The sequence below is a fragment of the Carcharodon carcharias genome, chromosome 7, assembly GCF_017639515.1.
Source record: "Carcharodon carcharias isolate sCarCar2 chromosome 7, sCarCar2.pri, whole genome shotgun sequence".
NCBI classification, from domain to species: Eukaryota; Metazoa; Chordata; class Chondrichthyes; order Lamniformes; family Lamnidae; genus Carcharodon; species Carcharodon carcharias.
Window position 1 is genome coordinate 15,376,027 of NC_054473.1, and position 17,380 is coordinate 15,393,406.

General features: G+C 47.3%; 1 protein-coding gene across 4 annotated transcripts in view; it reads right to left on the bottom strand.

Annotated features, from left to right (window-relative positions):
- sema3b (sema domain, immunoglobulin domain (Ig), short basic domain, secreted, (semaphorin) 3B) overlaps positions 1-17,380 on the bottom strand; it is a 428,874-nt gene that overhangs the window by 15,318 nt on the left and 396,176 nt on the right. For all 4 annotated transcript variants that reach the window (XM_041191338.1, XM_041191339.1, XM_041191336.1 and 1 more), the window contains 5 exons: positions 17,108-17,252; positions 11,026-11,245; positions 10,823-10,914; positions 8,804-8,845; positions 95-252 (listed from right to left, as the gene is read on the bottom strand). In XM_041191338.1, coding sequence (XP_041047272.1) covers positions 95-252; positions 8,804-8,845; positions 10,823-10,914; positions 11,026-11,245; positions 17,108-17,252 — 657 coding nt within the window. The remainder of the gene's footprint in view (positions 1-94; positions 253-8,803; positions 8,846-10,822; positions 10,915-11,025; positions 11,246-17,107; positions 17,253-17,380) is intronic.

Below are 17,380 nucleotides of genomic sequence, written 5' to 3' on the forward strand. Positions count from 1 at the left end.
GAATGTGCTAGGATGGGGGTGAATGACCTCCCTCAATGACCCATAATGGCAACAGATACCCCACCACCACTACCCCCCGCCACTCTCTGTTTACCTTTTGGTGTTTGCCAGGTACCGGGTGCAGCTGTTTCCATCCCAGGCACAGTAGGGATCACGTGCCAGGCAGCACTCAGCACAAGCCTTCCCATAGATACTGCAGTGCTGTAAGGGCAGCTGGGAGATTGCTGTATCTGAGCCAATATACAGCTGTTGCTGTTTAAAAACAAAACAAAGGCAGACATCTGTAAAGATTAGGAGTGGGAATGATTTATCTGCAGCTAACAAATGAGTTAGATATTTCCATCACATTTTTGTGAAGAAATACCAGCGGAAATAAGAATCAGATTTTCCCTGCAATGATTTCACAGTCAATGTAACATCAGCCACCATCACGCTTCTTGTCCCACAGAAATACTCAGCTCCCAAGAGGAAAAAAAACGTCAAAATTTCATGCAGGCCATGTGAACGATCGCCAAGGGTGCCTGTTACGATCCTCGTAGAGACCCATAGCTTTTGAAAAGAAATTCAAGCTTCCAGTCATTGGCTGAAAGGATGACACGATTTTGTGTTTTAAGTTCCTACTGTAACAAAAAACTAAAAAAATCTATTGACTGAGCATTTTCTGAGAGGCAACTTACACTTTACACCACAGAGCGGAATATCTCCCTTATTTTTAGCACAACCAAAAAGCCACACTTCACGGGTATACGCACACACTGTCCTTTAAGTAGACATTCTATTCTCTCAAAGTCAGTCCAAAGTGACTCTCAATTCCCAAGGGTTTACTTTCGTTCTTTTCCTTTCTCAACCTGGTATCTTCTATCCCCAGAACTGTCCTCAACAGTGAGAGTATTACTGGAGACCCTCCCCCTCGCACAAGCTAGGCAAACCTTCCAGCCTTGTTTTAATTCCTCATTAATTCGGTCTTTTCAACCTGAGTGCAAGCTTCCACCCACATTCCAGCACGGTGACCTGTAGAGATTTTCGACTTCAAACTGCTCTCTCTCTCTCTCTCTCTCCCAGACCTTGGGAGACTAACCCGCCTTCAGTGATACCTTAGGAAAGCCTGTAATCCACTGAATTCTTCCCCATGGCAACACGAGTTGCATGGGCCTTGTATCCAGGTAGAGCTGGTGATTAGCTATTCTTTAGACCCCAAATCTATCCTATCATAGAATCAGATGGACAGTTCAAACTACGCTCTGACATTCTTAACATTTCCCTGAGACTCAGAGACTCTCAAAGTTTGTCCACCAGCACCGCAGCTACCTTTGCCATTGTCAGCAAGTGTAAGCACCTTGCAACTTTTTCCCTGGATGACCTCCGACCCCTTGTTCAGTTGGGCCATTTGGTTGCTGTGACCTTTGACAGTAAGCGTCAACAGGCTGCACCATCTGTGCTTCCCGGAGACACCTCAAAAACCGACACACTTTTTTTAATCAGGGGTTGATGGATATCAGATGAGAGCAGGAAAACCCTATGTAATCTTTTTTCTGTCCAGAGCTAATTGCTGGGCCCCGACATTTGAGCTCATCCAACTGCACTGAATCTATGACCCGACGAACTTTCCAGTGCATTTACCCATAACTGTGGGGCACACTCAACTGCTTTGCAGCTAAAACCAGAATTGACTCCACTGTTCTATCAAGTACTGGATTCTCAATCTTGAAATTTCTCTTCTCAACTTATCCACAAAAATATCATGCACATTAAACTGTACTTAGCTCCACATCTTCATATATTCTGATCCACAGTCACCATCCAGCATAAATGTTGACAATTCAGTTCCTATTTATTTTTATTCTTTCATGGGCTGGCAAGACCCTTGAGAGCAGTTAAGATTCAACCACACTGCTATGGCTCTGGAATCAGGTAAAGGCCAGAACGGGTAAGGATGGCAGACTTCCTTCCCTGAAGGGCGTTAGAGAACCAGATGGGTTTTTCTGATAATTTCACGGCCATCATTACTGAAGCCATTTTCAATTCCAGGTGTTCAACTCATTGAATTTAAATTCCACCAGCTGTCATGGTGGGACTTGAACCCATCTTCCCAGGACATTAGTCCGATCCTCTAGATTACGAGTCCAGCAACAATAATACTACACCATCATCTCCCAGCTATGGCCGGATAATCACCTGCAATGGCTTCCCTTTCTGCTCCCATACTTTACCATGAGAGTGTCCGCCAAAGATTGATTGTTGGTTCCATCCTATTTCTCATCCATACGCTGCCCCTTGGAGACATCATCAGAAACAGGGATATCAGTTGCACGTGTCCATTAAGAATGCCAGCTCAACCTCACAACCACCTCCCAACCCTTCTGAGTTATTACGCTGTTTGTCTGACTTCCATTATTGGGTGAAAAGAAATCTCATCCAATTAAATATCGGGTAGACCAAAGCCAAGGGGTGGAATCGTCCCAGATTTGCACTAAATGCTGTAGCGGGCGTGAACAAAAGACATTTTACCCGCCGGCCGCAATGGCGGGTTTTCACGCCGTATCGTCCCCTTCCCGGCATGTCTCGTCTCGGTGATAATGCGTTCACCGGAAACACGCCGGATCGCTGGTGGGTGGCTCAGATTTGCCCGCCATGCTGTGACCTCAGCGCTCCCTCTCTCCGGGCGCCGTATTTAAAGTGCACCAGAGCGCAGCCTACAACATGTCTTCAGGCCAGGACTGCTCCAGGCAACAGGTGGCCCGGAAGCCAGGAATACGGCAGCCCCCAAATTTAGTGACGCCTCACTGGGGCGCCTGCTGGACACAGTGGAAGCCACCGCGATGACCTCTACCTCCGCTCTGGCCGCAGGAGGTCCACCAGAGTCACCAACCCGGCCTGGGAGGCGACGGCAGCAGTGGTCAGCGCCACTGGAGCACAGAGGGGGTCAGCCATCCAGGGCAGGAAGGAGATGAATGATCTCACCCGTTCCGTCAGGGTAAGTCAACCACCTCGTCGCTCTCAACTCGCACACTCCCAAACCCATCACACATCCACAGGGATCTCACACCTCGAGGGACAACACCACCAACTCTCACACACACTCACACATCTCCATCAGGCTCATCTCCTATGAAACTCATGTGCTCATCCTGTCCATGGCTCTGCTCAACACACAAACATTCCATGTGCACCATGTGTCCTGCTCACACTTTCTCTATCTGTTTTCATGTAAGAGAAGCTGGCTCACAATAGCAGGGAGTGTTGAGGAGTGTGCCATCATGCTGGCTGGTGAGGGCGTGGACAGTGCCTGTGGTGACCGAGAGGACAGCAGTGAACGTAAGAATCCTGCACCACATCATCCCTCTCTCATCACAACTGTGAGTGCTCTCTCTCCTGTTGTTGACTCTGCACTAATTATCTCTACTTTGGTTCAGAGGGAGCTCTGCCAAGTGACCGACACCCTCAGCCAGCCAGTCCCTCAGCTCCATCCACATCCTCACCTCCAGCCAAGAGGACACCTCCTCCATTGAAGAGCTGGAAATAAGCAGCCTGGAAGACCCACCACAGCGCTTACCCACACCCTCCACCAGCGCAGAGACACAGAGCTCGGTAGGACCTAGATCTAGAGCAGCCTCGGGTTCATAATCTGATGGTCACCGCACGGACACATGTCCACAGGAGGAGGAGACAGGTTCAGCCGAGCTCCCAGGCACTCGGAGGACTGCTGGAGAAGAGGCATCTGTGAGGTCTGAGACAGATGATAAGCCTCTGGATTCGGCCTTCCAACTCATTGTGGAGAGTCAGCTGAGGGTGGGGGAACATTGTGTAGATATGTTGGAAGCCCTCAACAGAGGAGTGCATATACCTGCTCTCTGATGAATTTGCATGTGTGGAGGTCTCCGTGGGAAAGATGGAGGCCACCATGGAGACCCTGGTCCAGCAGAAACTGGAGGTGCATGCAGACCTGCACCCCATCATGGTAACCATGGGTAAGTTCCTGCAGTGGCAACGCGAGAGGGAAATTGGGTACCTCAACATCCCTCCAGGTGCTCGGTTGATGAACAATGGTAGACGTTTAAGAAAATAGTTCATGACTCACAACAAAGATATACCCCAGTGAGAAAGGAGCATAAACCAACCATGGTTAACCAAGGAGGTTAGGGGTAGTATGAAATTGAAAGAAAAAAAAACATATAATGTGGCAAAGATTAGTGGGAAAGTTTTAAAAACCAATGGAAGATGACAAAAAAATAGTAAAGAGGGAGAAAATATACTTTGAGGGTAAACTAGCAAGTAATATAAAAATGGATGGTAAGAGCTTCTTTAAATATATAAAAAGAAAGAGAGAGGCCAAAGTGAACATCGGTCCCTTACAGAATGAGGCTGGGGAAATAATAATGGGGAACCAGGAAATGGCAGAGGAGTTGAATAAATACTTTGCATCAGTCTTCACGATAGAAGACATTAATAGCATTCCAAAAATACTAATAATAATCAAGGGGCAAAAGTGGGGAAGGAAATAAATACAGTAACTATCACTAGAGAAAAAGTACTAGGGAAACTAATGGGTCTAAAGGCCGATAGTCACCTGGATCTGATGGGTTGCATCCTAGGATATTAAAGGAAGTAGCTACAGAGATAGTGAATGCACTGGTAGTAATCTTCCAAGAATCCTTAGATTCTGGAAAAGTCCCAGAGGATTGGAAAACTGCCAATGTAACACCCTTATTCAAAAAGGGAGGGAGACAAAAAAACAGGTAACTATAGGCCAGTTAGCTTAACATCTGTCACTGGGAAAACGTTGAGGTCTATTATAAAGGATGTAATAGCAGAGCATTTAGAAATACATAATCTAATCAAGCAGAGTCAGCATGGCTTCATGAAGGAGAAATCACGCCTGACAAATTTATTAGAATTCTTTGAGGAGGTAACAAGCAGGGTAGATAAAGGGGACCCAGTAGATGTAATATATTTGGATTTCCAAAAGGCAAGGTACTGCACATAAGGCTACTTAATAAGATAAGAGCCCATGGTGTTGGGGGTAGTACAATAACATGGATAGAGGATTGGCTAACTAATAGAAGACAGGGAGTTGGGATATGGGGGGCATTTTCAGGATGGCAACCTGTAACTATCTAGTGGAGTGCCACAGGGATCAGTGTTGGGGCCACAATTATTTACAATATATATTAATGACTTGGATGAGGGAAGTGAATGTACTATCGTCAAGTTTGAGGATGACACAAATATAGGTGGGAAGGCAAGTGGTGAGGATGACACAAAGAGTCTACAGAGGGATATAAATAGGTTAAGTGAGTGGGCAAAAATGTGGCAGATGGAATATAATGTAGGAAAATGTGAGGTTATGCACTTTGGTAGAAAGAATAGAGGAGCTGAATATTATTTAAATGGAGAAAGGCTGCAGAAAGCTGCAGCACAGAGGGATTTGAGGGGGTCCTGGTGCATGAATCCCAAAAAGATAGGATACAAGTTCAGCAGGTAATAGGGAATAGATCAGGCAAATGGGATGTTGGCCTTTATTTCAAAGGGAATGGAGTATAAAAATAGGTAAGTCTTGCTAAAACTATTCAAGGCACTAGTTCACCCATACTAGAATATTGTGAAAAGTTTTGGTCCCCTTATCTAAGGAAAGAAATACTGGCTTTGGAGGCAGTCTAGAGAAGGTTCACTAGGTTGATCCCGGGATGGAGGGATTTTCTTATGAGGAGAGGTTGAGTAGGTTGGGCCTGTACTCATTGGAGTTTAGAAGAATGAGAGGCGACCTTATTGAAACATATAAGATTCTTAGGGGGCTTGACAGGATAGATGCTGAGAGGTTGTTTCCCCCTGTGGGAGAGTCTAGGACCAGAGGGCAGGAACTCAGAGTAGGGTGGTGCCCATTTAAAACAGAGATGAGGAGGAATTTCTTCTCTCAGAGGGTAGTGAATCTGTGGAATTCTTTACCGCAGAGGGCTGTAGAGGCTGGGTCATTAAGTATATTCAAGGCTGAGATAGACAGATTTTTAATCAGTGAGGGAATCAAGGGTTATGGGGAAAAGGCAGGAAAGTGGAGTTGAGGATTATCAGGTCAGCCATGATCTCATTGAACGGTACAGCAGACTCGATGGGCCGAATAGCCTATTCTGCTCCTACGTCTTATCGTCTTCACTGAATAATGTGTAACGGTGCCTTTCAGCTTCATTTACAGGCTTCACGAGTCCGCCCCCTGCATCCCCCCTCCACTAGCAGTTCAGCTGCACATAGCAGGCCCACGAGTGATTCTAGAGGGAGAAATGTGTGTCTGGCAGGGCCTTTCAGAGCCTTGTACAAGCACTGTTCCATGCACGCAGAGCGTTCCTCCATCACACTCACCTCGCTGTCCTGACCATTTTCAATGCTGTCTGCTGGGGTTCTCTCCCAATTGTCCATCTGAGCCGACCTGCATCTCTGCCCACCCACTAACCACACTCCCATGCTGCACCTGTGCCCATCTAACAAGAGGCTCCGCTCACTTTCGGTTTAACAAACATGGTCGCAGTATAGTTCTTTGTAAGCTCCCCCGTCCTTTCACCTCCCCCTGATCACTGGAGACCCCCCCGGCATCATCTTCCACTTCCTCACTGGCACCTACCTACCCGAAGCCTTTTCATTCCAGAATGTCGTGCTGAACGTGAACTTTCCCTACCTCCCGAGAATCCCACCCCCTCCATCCACATTGACCTCCCTGACGTCCTCCTTCCCATTCCCAGAGTCCGCGTCTGCCTCCTTGTCCCCAACAACCACCCTCACCACCCCATCTACTGTTACCAATGCACCCTCACCCTCCCATCCTACCAGCTCCCTTTGCCCCCTCTCACACTCACCATTCCCTCTACCATGCACACCCTCAGCTCGCTCCCCATGAGGCAGTCATTGACTCCACAGACCCCTCCCTTGCACATTCGCCTGGACATCTCCCCCTCAACTTACTCCCTTCTCCACCCTTACTCCCTCCTCCCCTGGATGCCTTCCCCTCTCCAAACTCCCTCCTCCCCCGTACACTGTTCCCTCTCTGAAATCCTTCCTTCCCCCGAGACATCTTCCCCTCTCCGAACTCTCTCCCTTACACCTTCCTCCCCCTTACACCTACCTCCCCATTTGCAGCACTCTCTCCCATTACACCCTCCTCCCCCGTACTCCCTCATTCCCCCAACACCTTTGAGCCTCCTCCCAAACTCACCCCACCCCCCCGACACCTTTGTCCCCACTACTCCCAACCTCATCTCCCCAACTTCACCACCAACCACCCCCCCCCAACCCCTTCCCCTGCCCTCTCGCCCAACCTTATCCCCTCCTCCAGTAAACCTTCCTCTCTCACTCACACCTAGGCCTTCCTCTCCCCCCTTGCCGATCATCCATAGCAGCCCGTGATGATCGGAGGCATCAACAGAGGTCTCCCGCCTTCTGAGAGCTGCTTTGCAGCAGAGCCATGTGTACGAGAATCCACCCAGCATGTGATACACGTGTTCCTCCAGGGTCCGGTAGCTGCAGGGCTCCAGCATCTTCTCCTCCTCCTCCTCCTCGGATGTCCGCAATCTGAGCAAGGCCCCAAAGAAATCCTCAATTCGGCATGTCACGCCTGGTCGGGCCTTACTCTGCATCCCATTAGCAGGACGCAAATTATGTTCACGCCGGCCTCCAGCGGGATTCGTGCTCTGCTATGGCGGACACTGCTGGATGATCCTGCTGTGGTTTCATTCAAAATCAATTTCTGCCCCCTCACACTGAATCTTACCCCCCCCCGCCCCGTCCTGACATGACACACCCCGCCAATGGAATTGGATGATTCCGCCCATTGCCTCCAGCCCCCAGCACAAACTGTTGCCTATCCACCGACTCCATCTAACTCACTGAGGCAGAACCTGATTTCTCAATCTTGGCATCCAGTTTGACCCTGAGCTGAGCTTCTGACCACATAACCTCTCCAATGCTCAGGCCGCATACTTCCAGCTCCATAACATTGCCAGCCTGTACTCGTAACTCACCTCAGCTGTGGCTGAAACCCTCATCCATGCTTTTGTTACCTCTAGACTCGGCTATTCAACACTCTCCTGACTAGCCTCCTCCCTGCAGCTTAAGTGCAACCAAAATCTGTGCCAACTTCCGTTCACCCATCTCTCAAATACTCACCGACCTACAGAGCCTCACTATTTAAATTTTTGTCCACATTTTCAATTCCCTGAGAGACTTCACCCTTCCCCATCTCTGCAACCTCCTCCAGGCCTACAACTCCCTGATATATCTGCATTCTTCCAATCCTGACCTCTTGCGCGTACCAGATTTCGACAGTACCTTCCAAACGCAGAAGCCTGTACCATATACGAGCTGCACTGCAGTTACTCTTCAAGCCTCCTTCAACAGCAGCTTCCAAATCTATGACCACTACCAGCCAGAAACACAAGGGTATCAGGTATATGGGAACATCACCATGTGCACGTTTCCCTCCAAGCCACACACCATCCTGACTTGGAAATATATCGGCTGTTCCTTCACTGTCGCTGGGCCAAAATCCTGGAACTCCCTCCCTAACAGCACTGTGGGTGTACCTACACCACACGGACTGCAGCGATTCAAGAAGGCGGCTCACCACCCCCCTTCTCAAGGGGCAATTAGGGATGGGAAATAAATGCAGGCCCAGCCAGCGACACCCACATCTCATGACCGAATATTTCAAAAAAATTCCCTTATGGCACTTGCCAATCGACCCCTGAGAGAGGCTCTGTTAATGACAACCATCGAGGGTCCAGAATCTGAAAATAAGGGTTCAGTAAGGTGCTGTACCTACCCTTTTTGAAGACAGCTGCATGCTGGTTATGGATGCAGAGTCCTGAAACAGAAGAGATTGGTTAAGTCAGCACGTGATCAGCAACAAAATGGAAAGCTGCTCCTCAGGGAACCACTTTAGACATGAGTCTTTGGTTTCAGGATTCTATCACACGCTGGAGCATCCCCGTGTATTTTGGCCTGAGAGGCAGCCTGTATATGAATAGTGTGTATCTTCCAAGTCTCAGACCCAATGATCTCTGGGTTTCCTCCCAGAGTCAATCCTAACAGCTCAAACTTTGCCCCCCCTTGTGTCGGAAGCTGGGTAGCAAATAGGGTTTATGTGTAGGAAGTTGTGTCAGTGTGCAACGCTGGGCCGTGGGCAGCTCTGGGCCGCTGTGCTGAGAAAGGCACCAAAGTTTGCGGCAGCTGCCGGAGAAGCTCAGGAGGGAAAGGCCACAGAATAAGGCCGTCCCAGCATAGCACACGGACGGCGGGGAATCAGTGTGGGGCTGTATGTTTGACATGGAGTGTAGACAATCTGTAATTGTAAGTGTAGTGGGGCACCTCAGAGTGCCAAATACTGCACTGAAAGACTCTGCTATATATGGTACGGTGTGTAATGTCAAATTTAAACCATTATGTAATGAAAGTTTACAAATCTTGTGAATAAAGTATGCTTTTTGAAAAAAATATATATGAACTTGTAGAAATTTCAGGTCACGCTTAGGAAGTTACATGTATGGGAAGCTGCGTCATATACACGCAGCACCAGTAGTGGATGTATCAATATATTACTACAAAAACTTTAAGAATAGTCTGGGAATGTTACGATTTATTTAACTGTGTTAAATAACTGTGTTTATTGTTACGATTTATTTAACTGTATTACAGGTAAGCTACAAGCGCAAATACAGAACTCATAAGAACATGTTCAAACCAATGGTACAGCGATTCAATCTCTTCGACCTGCAGCATGCTTGCATCCATATGTCTCTTAAAAACACAGACACATGCTCCATCAACTTTCCAAGTCCCATTTCATGGATCTGTTCCAGATCACCATTCCTTCCATCCAAAGCTATCTAAAATGGGACACGGATGCCTATGCTCAAGCCATGTTTTGAATGCATGTTTACATCATTGACCATCAGGTACATGGAGAAGCTGAGGAAATGGGGATGTTCTCCTTACAGGGGAGGTCGTCGATGGGAGATTTAATGGAGGAGTTCCAAATTATGAAGGCTTTTGATACAGCAAATAAGGAGAAACTGTTCCCAGTGACAGGTGAGTCAGTGACCAGGGGCAGAATGTTGTGATTAATCTGTCACAGGAGCAGAGAGATGTTATTAATTAAATCTTAAATTTTTAATTTTATTTGTATTTGCTTTAGGAAACCTCATCCTGCCCGTGGATGAGGTTTCCTAAAAAGTGCAAAGGTCGCTTGGCCTTTTCGCCTGTCCCGCCCACCGTAAGGTTGGACGGGCAGTGAAAAATTTCTTTTAATTAACTTTTCAATGGCCTTAATAGGCCTTTCAATTGTCGGCGGACATGCTGCCAATTCTGGTGTGCGCCCGCTGACCGAAATATCGCGCGACTGCGCATTGAAGTCAAGAACACTTGCCCGATGTCAACGTGCGTCATTTTACGCTCAAGCAGGTCGGATGCGCGCCCGCACGCCAAGCTAAAATGTTTGCCCCTGAGGGCACAGATTTCAAGTGATTGGAAAAAGATCCAAAGAAAGGATGACATTTTTTTTTTACACAGCAATTTGTTGTGATCGGAAATACAGTGCCTGGAAGGGTAGTAGACACAGATTAAATAGTGACTTTGAAAACGGAATTGGATAAATACTTGAAGAGGGAAAATTTGCAGAGCTGTGGGGAAACAGCAGGGGGAGTCTGACTAACCGGGTAGCTCTTTCAGAGAGTCGGCAGTGGGCTGAATGGCCTCCTTCCCTACTATGTCATTCAATGATTCTATATGAAGGTCCGGATGCAGGAGCAAAAGAAAAATTAGCTTTTATCGTTCCATATCTTACCTTGAAGACTTGCAGCTCTTCGAGAAGAAGCTCTTCCATGTTCTGCCAACTTTCCTTTGGTACCGAGATCACTTTCAAAACTGTGCCAACATCTAAGAATCCAAATGGAGAGAAAAGATTGGAGGACTGCAGCAGCTCAAGTGTAAAACAAAAAAGGCTTGTTTAGAGGCACCTAGTAGCTGGTAAATAGAAAAAAACCTTACCTGTCCCAATAAACATGACATCATAGCGTCCATCACCTGCCTCCACTCTGTCCACCACTATCTGAGTGAAGCTGTAGTCAACATTGGTTTTCACCAGGATTGGGCGATGGCTGATGGGGTTGATGGGATTGTACATCAGCGGGTGGTTACGAGCAAACAACACAACATCGTCAGGAAACTCCTTGGTTGACTGAAAGCCTCCAAAGGTTTTGCTCGGACACTGGAGAGGTGAAAAAAACAAAGATCGAGACTTTGTGCATTTCAACTTTCGGGACCACTAGCATGACAGAACAAGAAAAACTATTCTTCTAGTGATAGCTACAGCTCATTAATAAAGCCATGGTTCCATTGCAATGTGGTATGGACTATTTATCACTTATTGGAGAAAATACAAAATTGGGAATACCACAAAACTAGCCACATGAAGTCATGTACCTCAAGTTCTATATTATTATCAAAGAATCATAGAGTAGCTACAGCACAGAAGGAGACCATTCTGCCCCTTGTGTCCATGCTGCCTCTCTGCAAGAGCAACTCACCTATGCCCACTCCCCTGCTTTTTTCCCATAACCCTGCAATTTTTTTCTCTTCAGATAACTATATAATTCTCCTTTGAAAGCCATGATTGAATCTGCCTCCACCCTGCACATTCTCAAGCAGTGCATTCCGGATCCTAACCACTCACTGTGTTAATACAGATTTTCCTCATTGCTTCTTTCATCAATCGCCTTAAATCGGTGTCCTCAGCTCACTCTTTTATCTAAAGCATCCCTCTTCCATCAGACATGTTGTAAGGTAGGTGCGGCACTGGTCTGTTCAAAGCAAAAAGGTCTGAGCTTGGGGTTATGCAGTCAGGATAGTGATTGAGGCATGCAATTAGCCTCAGAATAGTTCAGGCAGGGAGGTACGGGAACCAGGCCAGAATTCCTTCTCCTCATTGCCATCTAATACCTAAAAAGTACAGGTGAAATTATAAGGGCTGAAGACAAATAGATAAGGGCTTGTCAACAATGGCCTGCAAGATCAGATGGCCTAGCCAACAATCGCCATCTATGCTGACGCATGCAGAATAGTCATTTGGGTATAGTGCTGAAGGACAGTCATCATCATGGAACGATATAAGGCAGCACTTTCAGGTGAGATGGGGAGATACCAGGGGAGGTGGTGCCATATTGCTATTGTCACTGGACTGGACAGAGACCCAGGGTTTGAATCACACCACAGCAGATGGTGAAATTTGAATTCAATAAAAATCTGGGATTAAAAGTCTGATGATGACCATGAATCGACTGTTGCAAAAACCCATCTGGTTCAGTAATGCCCATCCTTGCCTGGTCTAGCTTACATGTTGACTCTTAACTGCCCTCTGAACAAGGGTAATTAGGGATGGGCGACAAATACTGGCCTAGCCAGTGATGCTCACATCTCATGAATGAATTTAAAAAAAAACCTTTATCAGGGAATGGAATACTGAGGTTAGAGAATTTAATCCCAAAGCTTGAGCTGGACCAGGAACAGGGGGCGAAATGTTAATGTTGTTGCTCTAAATGTTGAGGTTAACAGTATGAGAGGGGATGTGGGCTGCATTAAGCATGGAACAATGGCAAGAAAATTATTGTGGGAGGAATGACTGAGGAGTCACATTGCTGGGAGCACGAAGAGGAGATGGAGGGGACATTAAGGGGAGATGCAGGGGGAGGAAGAGAAATAGTCAGAAGAGAAAATTGGGATTAAAAGGACGAAGTCTAGAATGGCAGCCAGCACGAACATGGAGATGGGCACAAGAGAGCAGCACTACATTACTTGGTTGAGTAGGAGAGAGCTGGGGGTGACAGGTTGGGTGCAATCGAGGTGCGCTTTCATTCCTCAGCTGGTCTTTGACAAACTAGCACCATCAGTCTGGCCTTTGTGTCAGTTAAAAGGCCAAGTGTTGCTGTTTCCACTAGAATGTGGGCCCCCCAAGAGGGCACACTATCAACAAGAGGCTCAGAGCTCGTATCCTGCAGCAGACAAGATTTTTAACCCAGCTACAGAGAGGGATCTCTTCCCACAACTCTCCCTTCCAGAGGGAAATAAAACCAAGAATAACAAAAGAGGTGATAGAGGGAGCAAGAAGAGCAACATAACAGGGCGACAGAGTTCAAGGCAGGATTAGCAGCACAGCTAAAGCTGATTTGACCTATGACCTACACAGGAAATGTGGGGCTAGCTGAGAGTAGGCTACAGTGGAAAGCATGTCGGCCAGCCTGTGAAGAAAGAGCACTGTGAGAGGGTCAACTTAATTGAACATAAGAATAGAAAAGATAGGAAGAGTAGGCCAAACACCTCATCAAGCTGATCTGCGACATCAACTGCACTTTCCCTCTTCCGCGGCTACGTTCGCTGCCGGATGTCCCTGGAGAAGGAGCACGCGGTGTCTGCTGGCACTCTCGAGGCCTTCCGTGCTCGGTGGGCACCGCGGGGACTGGGGTGTTTTGTTGACCCCTTTAATCACATTTTGATTTAAAGTTTGTAAGTTTCCTTTAAACTTTGTTCTTGGTTTTACAGCTGACCTGAATTAGGGGCTGTGCCTGATTTATCCCAATTTTGTTGATTTGGTTTTCATTTAAAAGATTATCAACTGCACTTTCTCACCCTACCCACAAATTAGGGTTGCCAACCCTCCTGGAATAGCTGGGAGGCCCCCGGAATTAGCCCCAATCTCCCGGTGGCCAAATAAAGCATTTCCAGGAGCGTATCAGCTCCCGGCAATGGCAGCCAAGACTGGCCGCCAGCCAATCACAGCTTGTGCTTGGGCACCACCTGACCCTCCTGCTGGCCAAGACTGGCCGCCAGCCAATCACAGCTTGTGCTCGGGCACCACCTGACCCTCCTGCTGGCCAAGACTGGCCGCCAGCCAATCACAGCTTGTGCTCGGCCACTACCTGACCCTCCTGCTGGCCAAGACTGGCCGCCAGCCAATCACAGCTCGTGCTCGGCCACCACCTAACCCTCCAGCTGGCCAAGACTGGCCGCCAGCCAATCACAGCTTGTGCTCGGGCACCACCTGACCCTCCAGATGACCAAGACCGGCCGCCAGCCCATCACAGCTTGTGCTCGGGCACCACGCGACTTTCCCTACATCAGGGACTGGCTGTCAGCCAATCACAGTTTGTATTCAGGTGCCAAATGGCCTTCCCTACGCCAGGAACCCAGTCCCCCACCCACGGAAAAGCCGGACTTGGCATCGGCAGGGACCACTTGATGGAAAGATCTGAATGGCCTACAGGCCACGTGATCAGTGCTCCAATCAGTTGAGGCGATGCCCACACAGGCTGTCGATCTGGAGGAAAGGGCGCTGATTGTGAGCCAAGGTTAGGCTCTGCTGAGACCGGCCGAATGCTGGTATAGTGATTAATCAGCACTATTAATGTTACTAATTAGTGTCGGATTGAATTGGTGGTGACTGGGTGGACGGTGGTGCGCTGCAGATTTCCGTCCCCCGAGAGCGACTGGCAGGGGAAGGAATTGTTCAGACTCAGTAGTGGAATTTAGTGGGGACAGGTTCGTTCCCTCTCACTCAGCGTCACACCGAATCAGTGTTCACAGCTGGCAGAAACAGATGATGCGAATCGAAACCAGGTAACCAGCTTAACGGAAAAGCTCGATGGAGCAGAGCCCTCTAGCTGCTTCCTGCTCTATCTTTGTAGCTGCCAATCTCACGTGTATTATACCGGACTAAATTAAGTATACAGCGCAGTTAAGAAGACATTCAGCTCAAGCAGTCTGTGCCATTACACCACTTCTGCTGAAGTCTCCTGGAATATGTCCAGCCGGAGTTGACAGCCCTAACCCACAAACTTTGACCAGAGTTCAAAAAATCTGAATCTCAGCCTCGACTAGATTCAACGGCTGAATAACCACAACTCTTGCTGCATCTAAACCACCTCTCAATCTCAAATATTATCCAGACTCTCTCTTTATTGAGAGGCTAAACTCTCAATATTCCATTTTAAAGAGGAGAAAATGTAGTCAATCAGGCAGCGGTGGTGCAGTGCTGCCAAACTTGGACTTTCAATGACCATTTTGATGAGGAAAGGAAGAAGTTACACAGTATAAAGCCCCTAGGGAAGAGCGAGTTAATGTGGGGGACTATGTGATGACATAGGATACTTGCCTTTATCAGCTGAGGCATAGAATATAAGATCTGGGAGGTTCTGTTGGAATGATATGAAACACTAGTTAGGCCACAGCGAGATTACTGCGTGCAGTTCTGGTCACTGCATTACAGGAAAGAGGAGGGTGAAGAGGAGATTTATGAGGATCTTGCTCAAAATTTTAGTTATGAGGAAAGATTAGATAGGCTAGGGCTGTTCTCTTTGGAACAGAGGAGGCTGAGTGAAATGACTAACTGGGGACGGCGCAGTGATGCTGTCACTGGACTAGTATCCCAGAGACCCAGGGTATTGCTCTGGGAACCTGGGTTCAAATCCCACCACAGCAGATGGTGAAATTTGAATTTGAGAAAAATCTTTAATTAAAAGTCTGGTGATAACCATGGAATCATTGCCAATTGCTAAAAAAACCTATCTGGTTCACTAATGCCCTTCAGGGAAGGAAATCTGCCATCCTTATCTGGTCTGGCAAAAACAAAAGAACCGCGGATGCTGGAAATCCAAAACAAAAACAGAATTACCTGGAAAAACTCAGCAGGTCTGGCAGCATCGGCGGAGAAGAAAAGAGTTGACGTTTCGAGTCCTCATGACCCTTCGACAGAAGTTCATCATCAGGGAGGCTTAGGGCAAGAGGGTAGGGGGATTTGGGGGGAAATTCTTTCACCCAGAAGTTCTGTCGAAGGGTCATGAGGACTCGAAACGTCAACTCTTTTCTTCTCCGCCGATGCTGCCAGACCTGCTGAGTTTTTCCAGGTAATTCTGTTTTTGTTTTCTTATCTGGTCTGGCCTACATGTGACTCCAGACTCTTGTGACAGGCTTCAGACAATGTGATTGACTCTTAAATGCCCTCTGAACATGGGGCATTAGGGATGGCAATAAATGCTGGCCCAGTCAGTTCAGAGATGCCCAAGTCCCATGAAACAATATAGAAAAAAACTAATTGAAGTGTATAAAATTATTAAGGTTCTTGGTTGAAGGGTCCATCATCAGGGAGGCTTAGGGCAAGAGGGTAGGGGGATTTGGGGGAAATTCTTTCACCCAGAAGGCGGTGGGGATCTGGAGCTCACTGCCTGAAAGGGTGGTAGAGGCAGACACCCTCAGAACATTTATAAAGTGCTTGGATATGCACTTGAAGTACAGAAATTGAGATTAGGCTGGATGGCTACTTGTGGGCTGGCATAGACATAGTGGGCTGAGTGGCCTCCTTCTTTATAAATCTTGTATTCAAGCAAGTAAAGATGCAGGGCGAAGGGTGAGCTTGTAACACACAAAACAGGAGTTAGGAAGAACAAGAGAGAAGACTTCACATTTACTGGTGTTTCTCAATCCTCCTTTCTGCCTGTGCTTGGCTTGTTTGTCACCCAATGGAATTATAGTCTGTTAAAAGAAAACCTCCCCATTCAGAATGTCATTGGAAAGCAAACCTCCACCTGTCTTAAGCCTATTTCTCACCAACAGTTCAGGTCTTTAACCTTAATTGGGCCCATGAAACAACAGCAATATTGACCTAATCAAGCTGACATCCAAAAGTTTTACTCCCCAAAATCATGATTTGTGTAAGTTGGCCAATAATTGGCAAAGAACCAGGGAGGATAGGAGAAGAATTTTTATTACACAGTGTGTTGTTTTCAGGAATCCATTGTCTAGACGAGCGATAGAAGCAGATTCAATGGTAACTTTCAAAAGCGAATTGGAAAATGAAATAGGAGAAACAGCAGCAACAATTGGACTAATTGGATAGCACAGGTGGGCCAAATGGCCTCCTTCTATGCTATATGATTCTATGAAAGAGTATAGGTTTAAGACACATTATTCATCACAGCTTTGGCCAGTATAATTATGCCAGTTGGCTATAGCTTCATTATGAAATCCATGACTGCCTCACAATTAGTTCATTGTGTTACTGTTACATTCAACCGGACCCTACCATTCCTGGTCGAGGGTAAGGCACTTTCCCCTGGTACGGTACCCACTGGTAGTTTGGCCCCTCCTTGTGTGCGAAGGGTCCCAGGAAAGCTCGGCGAATGTCGTTCATGCTGTACACACATACAGCTGAGCCTTTAAAGACATTACTGAAACAAAAATGAAACAGTTAGTCACAAATAGGACATGAGTGCCGAGTTAGAACTGCAGAGAAGACAGTGTCACAGTTAAAAATATCGTATGCTCTGTCACATCATCGCCTTTGTAAAGGGCATCG